Below are 9,450 nucleotides of genomic sequence, written 5' to 3' on the forward strand. Positions count from 1 at the left end.
TCACACACTAAGCCAATAGGGAAAACTGGACATTTGCCATAATGGATTTTTAACTTATTTATAAATTGTAATCAAGTTGTTTTTCAGGCAGGTGTAGTAAATATTTGGTGAGACTGCACATAACAAAAGCCAGGAGTCTAGTGGTAGGTGAACGTCAAAGGACTCTCTAAGAAAATGAAAAGAATTCTGTTGGAGCCAACTAATACCAAATAATGCAGGGGTCTGATGAAGGGGGAGTTCTGAGTAGAGAAAGAGGGACAGGCCAGAAGAGAGGTCAAAGGAGAGCCACAGAGAAGAGGGAAGTACGGCCCAGGCCAGCTGTGATCTGCCCCTGTCCCTACACAGGAGGCTGCTGCTGGCCCCCCAGGGTGCCCTCCTCTACCAGCCTTTCTGCACCTGACCTTGAGCCCTGCCTCCAGAGCATGTTCAGTGGGGCTACAGGGTTGGCCGCCAAAGCTGCTGGAGCCAGGCTTCACCCATGAGAGGACAGAATCGGTGGAAAGATGCCCCATGTCCTCACCCCTGGAAGGACTACACAGAATGTGTCCCCCACACTCTCGGAGCACAGTCAGCCTCCCTGAGCCCCCGTCACCAAACACAATAATCACCCAAGTCAGTCTCCTTCCTTCAGCGGTCCTCCCTTTCTCACTATCCACTCGCTAAACACTGCTTTCCGGGGCCATCCTCCAAGGAAACCAGTGACCCACAAATCCTTGTCGAAGAGGAAATCCCAATTAAAATCTACAGATTTCCTAGAATCAGGAGCAGGCAAATAGCTTTCAGGACTGTCAGCAGAGACCTCTGTGTTGGGTCGGATTCTCTAAGTTTCTGTTGCCTCTAAAGTTCAGGGAAGGCCTCTGAGCCCCCAGGGCCTGTGCAGACTATATTTGGGGAAATAAGAACAAGAGGCCCGTGCTCCCCCAGAGAGGGCTATGAACAAAGAGGGAAGAGACAAGCAAAAGAGCTGGGACACAAATGAGAGATTTCAGAGGAGGCAACCCTTGGACGACGTGGCAAGTAGAAGGAACCGCAGTGTCCAGGGTACCCCAAGATGTATGGGTGATGGATGGGGGTTTCTCCTCATGGGTGGGACACCTGCTCAGGCCATGTCACCTTTCTTGTTAAGGACCAGGGAGGACCTGGGGACGCACAGGTGACTGCCATGTGGACCTCGTGCATCAGTCTGTCAGAGTTGTTTTCTCAAAATGGAAGAAGGAGGTCCAGGCACAGACACAAATCCCTTTCCTGTCAGGCATTCGTCGAGACGTAGCGTTAGTGAGGCAGAGGGCGAGCGCACAGGGGTTTGTAAAGGGCAGGACTCCCTTCAAATGGGGAGAACAAACTAGGAACATGGGGTGTGTTGACATTGACTCTAAATACTGAGGAGTTGAGGGATTAGCACGTGTGCAAGTGTGCAGTGAGGCGACCCGGGAAATGCTTGGCTGTGAGCCCAAGTCCAAGACTCTTAAACTCAGGAAATGTATTAACTTTCTGGAATGGGTGTGTTTAGGGACCTCATTAAGGACAGAGTCCTAATGACCACAAAGGCAAAATCATTTCTGATACATAATTTCTTTACTTGAAAAAAAATTTGCACTTTGTGTCCAGAAAAGGAAATCCATCAGGCACAAGATCATCAATAATTCTACAGTCACAAAGCACTAAATATGAACAAATTATCCTTTCTAGACATTTACTACCATAAATGATGGTGCAAAGGGGATAGTAGAGCTGATGACCTGAAGTGATCTGTATTGTATTGAAGGTGGCACATTTTTCTCTCTCTTTTAGGGGAAATTACAGTGTTGTCTCCATAGTATATTTCTTTTCCTTGTCTCTCCGTAGTTCCAGTAGTTCGATCTCCAAAGACAACTTATACAGCTCCATGGACATTTTCACATCCACTGGGTCAAGGAGACACTGAATGATCTTTCTGCCTTTGCGGACATGTTCACAGTCTTCGGAGATCACCTGAAAGAGAAGCAGAGGATGAGTGTGGTTGGGTGGCTTATCTCCAAATCAAGAAGAAGCAGGGTTGAGGAGGGACTCTTGGCAATGACAGGACTATAGCTCAGAGCCAAGACCAAGCCCAGAACTGCCTGGTGAGCAGGAAAACCAGAAAACATCTTGGGTCCCAACATGGTCCTTCCCGGAGGGATAGGGATCTGTTCTGAGACAGCTTCCTAGGGGGCTTCTGTGAGGACAGAGAGGTCCAGATGTTTCTGAGACCATCCAGAAATGGAGCACAGTGTATTATATAGTCTAGAAAAAGTCCCAGGTTCCTGAGACCCTCTTCTCCTTAAGGGACTTGGTTTTTCCTTCTCCTCCAGTGAGAGAGGAAAGCCTTCCACTCCTACTGAACCACAGTGTTCAAAAAAGAAACAAGTTCCTCTGAAGGACTCAGAACTGACTGCTGACAAGTCAGATCTCACCACCACTGTGGGCTGGAACAGTGCTTGGGGGAAGAACTCAATTTTAGGATTGGCTAACACAGGAGCTTTTCTTGAATCATGTCACTTACCCACTCACACTTGGGCAACTCAGGGTACCAGGTTCTGCTCTCTGAGCATGTGACACTTTGGGGACCAACCAATTCATAGCCAGAGTCACACTGGATGGTAACATTTGAAGATTGAAGATATTGATACTTAACCACAGACAGCTTTGCATGGGCTATTTCTGGTTTTGGACACAGCGCTGCAATGGAAACACAGTTTTAAGCAATATGTAAATCTAAGGAAAAAGACATGACAACAGGCTAGGATTATAAGAATTAACTATCACAGGTGCTGTGAATTGTTGTAGCTTTGGTTTTGGTAACAGTAATATTTGTTAGCATTCTGGTTGAGCGTTGGCCACACATTTATCAGACTCGGGCTGAACATTTTATGTGATTCAGCTCTGTGAGGTAAGGACTGTTATCACTCCCATTTTTCTGGGAGAAAGTTGAGATACAGACAGGTTAAGAAACTTGCCCAAGGTCTTCATACTTTTCAAGAACATGATAGGATATTTTAAAATGCATGTGACCCACGGTCCTCAGCTATCAAAGCAAGTATCCCTCATCTCTCGATCCCAGCAAGATATGAGCTATGAAATGTTCCCTCCTGTCGATTGGCCTCTATGTGGAATGGAGACTATGGTGGCCAGTCATCCCCAGAGTTGCTGATGGCAATGTGCTATTAACCTGTGTGCCTGTAAAAGTCAGACCTGACCTTGACTTGTCCTGTCCCCACAACACAGTAGGAGACCGTGGGGCCTTGCACGAGGCTGTGATGGAAGTCTTTACCACTTTGTGATGTTTGCAATTAGCCTATGAGAGCCCGCATTCATGCTAGTGCAAGCTTGCATGAAAATTTTGCCACAGGTTGTAGATGAACTGGGTCATTTGCAGAATTTTTCTGGAAATATACAGGAAAGTGGGCATAGGGGCTAAATTTTGTGACTGGGAGAAAGAGGAAGGGAGGTTGATGTTTATGTATTCTCTTTGTACTGTTTGCGTCCTGAACACAGTCACGATTTCAAATAAATCAAATCAAATCAAATCAAATGCTTCCATGCTTTTGTGACCCTTCCACCCACCCGACTGAAAAGGGAGCTGGAGTTACCTTTACACTGAGGGGCTTCGGGGGTCCAGTGTGAAGAACTGCAGGAGAGTTTGGCCTCTCCAACCAGAGTGTATCCTTTGTCACATCTATATATCACTTCATTTTGTATGAATACCCGCAATCTTTTCGTTTCTTCGTAATATCCGTGGGCAACCTCAGGAGGGAAATCACAGTCTTGACCTTGAGAGAAAAAAGTGAGAAAACATGAGCTTGTCGAATGTAAAAAATAACTCATTCCATAATTTTTGTGTTTTGTAGGAGGCTCCATTCTGTCCTGTCATCTTCTCTGCCCAGGGGAATACTTAGCCCAACCCCAAGACCTGGGCTGCCCTCCAGTAAGCCTCAGGCTGAGGAACCATTCTGGCCCCATCATTAGACTACCTAATGGTCATCTCATATCTTCAAATGGATAATGGGAATGGTTAAAATTAATACTTTGTTCAACCCCCATATTGAGTTCTTGGCTTTTGGGGTAAGACCTGTCATATCCAAGAAGTCAAGTAGAAGCCATTGATCTTGCTCATCCCCATCCTCCTTCAAGCAAAGACAGCATATTACAAAACATATCATATACCAAGGTGGAAGGGGAAATGGGGGAATTGGTGCCACTCTTAAAGAACTGAAGCTGCCTCCCCATTCCATTGCCATTTACTTCCCCAGTCTGTCTACAAGAGAAGTTAGGATTCTGGGGAATCATAGCCGACTATTCAAAACTCAACAACATTTTCGTTCTCATTTCAGATGTGATATCTTTGCTAGAGTAGATTTTTGTATCTTTGGTGAAATGATAACCAATGGTTTAGCAGATGCCGTCCTTCCATCGCTGTCTGAAAAGAGGGTCAGAGACAGTTTGCATACACACAGAAGGATCAAGTCATGTATTTGTAGTTTTAGCCCTGGGGTCTGATAACTCACTTGTCCCTGTCATAATTGAGTTTGATGATACTATGATTATCAGGACATCCACATTGATCCAATATGCCAATGGTCTCATGTTAATTGCATTGAATTAGCAGAAAGTAGTTAACATGATGATGCTATATGGTATGCATGGTTAAAACAAACAAACAAACAAACAGCAGGGTGGGGGTGTAGAGGAGAATGGGGCTTCCTGGGTGACTAAGGGGTTAAGGGGCTGCCTGCCCCTCAGATCATGATCCCTGGAGACCTGGGTCAAAGGATCATACCAGCATCAGGCTTCTTGCTCAGCGGGAAACCTGCTTCTCTCGCTCCCACACCCCTTGCTTGTGTTCCCTCTCTCACCATGTCTCTGTCGAATAAATTAATAAAATATTAAAGAAAAAAAAAGGAAGAAAGGAAGCAAATTCAGAAAGGTGGCTTCAAACAGATGTGTGTGCGTTTTGGACTGCAGGTTAATGCATAAGGATTGAAGGAAGGGAAGAAGACAGAGCAAACACCAAGAATCAAAGCAATAATTGAAAACGACAGCTGATTAATTAGATGTGGTCTATTTTCATTGATTCAGAAAGGAAAAGAAAACCAGGAAGGTTAAGAGACTGGCAACAAATTCTGGGGCAGTGATTTTTCACAAATCTGTCCGCTCTGAGAACCAGCAAGGTATACACAATCTTTTAGCTAATTTGAAACCTTCCCTTAAGAATCTCCATCACTTTGATACAAAGAAACTTCTAAATTAAGAAGCTTCTTAATTTCATAAGCTCTTACTCTCATCATATGCTGGTGTTTTGGGGTACCACATGTCATCTTCTTGGCATCTTGCTTCAAACCGATGTTTCTTACAACACTTATAATAAACTACATCTCTATAGAAATAAGTACAGCTATTCACAGAGCTAGTGCGTTGTGAAATGATTTCACCATTCTCCAGCTCTGGTACTGAGCAACATGGCTTGAAAAAAAAAAAAGTGAGACAAATAGTTAGTAAAATCACTGCACTGATACTCCCTTGGATAATAAACTCATTTCTGCTTTTCAAAGATTTCACCACTGAAGAGAGATTGGGGGAAAAGAAGGACACTCTGGGTCTGCTCTCCCTGCCCCTGATTGCTAAAGTCCTCCAACCCAGTCATTCCTTCCGACTAAATAATTTCATCAGGAGCCTCCAAACTAAGAAGTTGGATGAAACTTGCATGACAATGTAGATTTTCAGAAGTACTCCGAAGAAATGGCAAAAAGTCTGTGTCCTTATGGTCTCACTGGGACTGGAATCAAATAATGATAGTTTAGAATTATATATTTTCTAGAAACAAAAGTTTAAGAACATGTGCTAACCGTGCGTATTTAGGAGACCCTCTCCTGGCCTTTCCCACCAACGCTTTAACCTTAACTGCTGTTACTTTTTTATATGAACCCTCTTCTGTATGCTAATTAATCCATCTAGGCAAACATGCCACTAACATTCTCACAGCTGTATCTGTGCTCATATCCTCTCTCCTTTTTCTTTCTTTTTAAGGTTTTATTTATTCATTGGACACAGAGAGAGATAGAACACAAGCAGGGGAGACAGCAGAGGAAGAAGAAGCAGGCTCTCCACTGAGCAAGGAGCCTGATATGGGATTTGATCCCAGGACTCTGGGGTCAGGACCTGAGCCAAAGGCAGACACTTAACCAAGCTGAGCTACCCAGGTGCCCCCACGTCCTCTCTCCTACCTAGAATGACACTCTTCTTATCTATTTGCCCTTCAGTTCCATTTGCTTGTGAAGGCTTCTTCTACTGGCCCAGCAAACAGTCATCATTTATATCTCTGAGCTCCTACAGCAGTTATTAGGGAAAAAGTATATATCCTAACCAATTACCTACTGAGATTTTACTATAATCTGGACACTCTGTATACATTATGTGTATACTATGCCAAAATGTACACTATGTAGACATAGTGTACATAGTATATGTATTATGAATATGTATATGTATACATATACATAGTTTATGTATTATGATACTATGTACATGTAATCTGGACATTTCCTTTATTATCTCTTCCAATCATCACAACATCCCCCTATTATCTTCCCATTTTTTATGGCAGAAAACAGATCCTTGGAGAGGGTAAGTCTCTGGTTTCAGATGAGGTAGCTACTTAGTGGTAAAGATAGAACTGAAATCTGTCTTGCTCAAAATCCATGTTCTGTATGGTTTCAGTCTATACTCTCTAGTAATTATTTAACAGTTAATTGATACTATCCATATTCACATGTTTTCCCTTTTGACAGCAAGGAATATGTCCCAAGTATTTCTTTGTCTTTTCCCTTGAACAGGTACGTCCAAGATAAATGTTCCCTGTGTAGAAGTCTATGGTGCGTAAATGGAATTTTCTAAGCCTCAGATCATTAGAAAGCACTTTTTTATGAATTAACTCCACACATATTTATGCAAATTGATCCCTGTGAGACTGTTCTGCAGACATCGAGGCACATTCTTGCAATACCATAAAGACAATAAGTTCTAAGCACATAGATAACAAAACCACTTCAGTCAGTTTATAATAACGTGTTGAATAACAAGGAATGCCAACAAGATAGGTCTAAAAAAAAAAAAAAAGGAGAGAAAACCAAGACAGAAAAAATAAAGTTAACATTTTCTAAGAGAGACTGGAAGTCTATCCTAAGGTTTGGATAAAAGTTACTTTAATGGGTAAGATACAGGCAGGCATTTTGTGTTGGAGTGATGATGTGAGCAAGGGCTTAGGGGCAGCAGCTCGTTGTTACTAAGGATGAAGAAGAGGTAACCTTGGGCACAAAAGTGAGACAGATTGGAGTGTATCTTATCCTGAACATGGACCAGAAGTCAGGTGGGCTTTTGAAGGAATGGAAGAGAAGGGGATAAATAGAGAAAAACCTGAAGGAATTGTGACAAGTCTCTATGACTTGGACATAATCTAACCTCCCTGATTCATAAAGGAAGAGGAGCTAATGGAGCTCCGGGAAGACAATGAGAGTATTGCCGTGCAGTTAAGCTTTGGAAGAATAACAGCCATTTCAATTCCCAATGGAGGAGAAAACTTCCAAAGTAAAAAACTTTAGTATTCCCCTTAGAAAAACAAGTCTGGGGCACCTGAGTGACTCAGTTGGTTAAGCGACTGCCTCAGGCTCAGGTTATGATCTTGGAGTCCCAGGATCGACTCCTGCATTGGGCTCCCTGCCCAGCAGGATGTCTGCTTCTCCATCTAACCCTCCCCCTCTCATGCTTATTCTTTCTCTCTCTCTCTCTCAAATAAAGTAAGAAAGAAAGAAAAAAGAAAAGAAAAGAAAAACAACTTTGAAGTCACTCTGTGATATTAAGAGCACTCATAAAGCCTGAAGAGGAAGGGATCATTCTGGGACCCCAAAAATTAATCTTAATGAAGGATTACAAGATGGCCCCTTGGACCTCCACATTCTCTCTGCTTGCCATGGAATCCTTGTATCATTGGAAGTTGGGGAAATTGCCAACATCGCAAGAGTAGGATACATAAATCTCCATTGAAAAAGACAGAGCTCTTGGGAAAAAACTCTTCTCTGTCGAGTGATTTTGCCATTCCGAGCAAAATGCTCTATGTCAAATGTTCTGACAGACGGTTTAAGGCACAGATATGTAAATAATTTTTATAGTCTTAGAAAGTCTTTCTTTTACGGAAGAAATCACATCAGCAGATGAATAAGAAATATTACTTTCATTGGCATATTTGTCCTTATAAATGGAAAGAAGTACTCATGTCTGCATTCATAATCACACTAACTTAGTGGCCTGCAGGTCCTTGCAAACCCTTTCAGTGGGACAATTATTCCTTGACTTGCAATATAATACCTTAGACTTAATGTTTTCAGTTTATACGTGCTTTGTAATCTTACTCTGATAAATTCACTCATTATTTATAATAATATAAAATTTTGCTTTCCAGATGGCAAAAAATTCTACTCAATTATTAAAGCAACAGAAAAATCATGGACCCTATGGAAAAATTAATTCTTTGAAAATTGGAAATCACCCATTGAAATATAATACATTAATATAAAGACAAAAAGGATTTTTTTGTGACTAGATCAACTCCTCATGGGTTTGTAATATTCTGATTACTGAGCCATTATATCCTTTATGGGAAGGACTAAAATGATTTAAATATATTTCCTTTTTTTAATGTAAATATATTTCTTAATAAATACCCCATTGTACTTCTCCAAAATTGTACTGAATTATCACCATTTGGTTATATTTAACTAATTCTTAACCAGGAATTCTTTCTCATACTTGGTTTAAACTCTCCCCTCTTCCCTGCCACTCGTGTACTCACCGCACAAAATGGACGGGCACTGCAGTAGAAACAGAAGCCCAAGGAAGAACAGTGCAGGGAAAATTCTTTGCACCGTGGGGGACATGGTGGGGGCGTCTCAGAGACAGTGCACTGGGACTCTGTGTCCTCAGATTCCCTGAATCAGGCTGAAGAGAGGTTCTAAGTCAGTAGTAAATCGAGATCTGAACCAAGGAACTAAGTCTTGGTAAAGCCATAGATTCGAGTCACTAAAGGGGAGGGGCAGGGTCTAATGAGGCTCTCCAATTAAGCTCTAAGTCCTGGGAGTATGACATGAACTTGACGTGAAAGCTCTCTGTAATTCTGTATTTACAATTATAACCCTGAGAACTTCTCACTGTTGTGGGGGCACTTATTAGCTTCTTGTCCACATACCAGACATCATTTCTCTCTGAGTACTCGAGAAAAAGTAGGAATATGGTACAGTGTGTGTGTGTGGCAATTTCTTCTGGGATCAGGGCACAGTGCTGAGTTATGTTCTCTGCCATCTTCCAGGGATGTCCTGTCTTCATTCACTAGGGTGAGTTTCCAGTAAGAAGGCAGGAATAAAAAAGACGTGTAGTTAAATTTTC

The 9,450-nt window shown here is 42.3% G+C and overlaps 1 protein-coding gene across 1 annotated transcript; it reads right to left on the bottom strand.

Annotated features, from left to right (window-relative positions):
- Positions 1 to 1,732: 1,732 nt before the first annotated feature.
- LOC122918162 (apolipoprotein R-like) lies at positions 1,733 to 9,028 on the bottom strand. The gene is made up of 4 exons (XM_044266309.1): positions 8,861 to 9,028; positions 3,609 to 3,782; positions 2,522 to 2,697; positions 1,733 to 1,971 (listed from the first exon to the last, which is right to left on the bottom strand). The coding sequence occupies exons 1-4, from the start codon at positions 8,943 to 8,945 to the stop codon at positions 1,798 to 1,800; spliced, it is 609 nt and encodes a 202-aa protein (XP_044122244.1). The 5' UTR covers positions 8,946 to 9,028; the 3' UTR covers positions 1,733 to 1,797.
- Positions 9,029 to 9,450: the final 422 nt, after the last annotated feature.

This window comes from Neovison vison, chromosome 10 (assembly GCF_020171115.1).
Source record: "Neovison vison isolate M4711 chromosome 10, ASM_NN_V1, whole genome shotgun sequence".
In the NCBI taxonomy this organism is placed as follows: domain Eukaryota; kingdom Metazoa; phylum Chordata; class Mammalia; order Carnivora; family Mustelidae; genus Neogale; species Neogale vison.

What these genes read in the sequence shown, in the direction of transcription:
- LOC122918162 (XM_044266309.1), bottom strand. Translation starts at nt 8,945, where the DNA reads ATGTCCCCCACGGTGCAAAGAATTTTCCCTGCACTGTTCTTCCTTGGG. An exon ending in GTGCCCGTCCATTTTGTGCG is followed by an intron (nt 3,783 to 8,860) that starts GTGAGTACACGA and finishes CTCAAGGTCAAG; the next exon opens with ACTGTGATTTCCCTCCTGAG. An exon ending in CGAAGCCCCTCAGTGTAAAG is followed by an intron (nt 2,698 to 3,608) that starts GTAACTCCAGCT and finishes TTTCCATTGCAG; the next exon opens with CGCTGTGTCCAAAACCAGAA.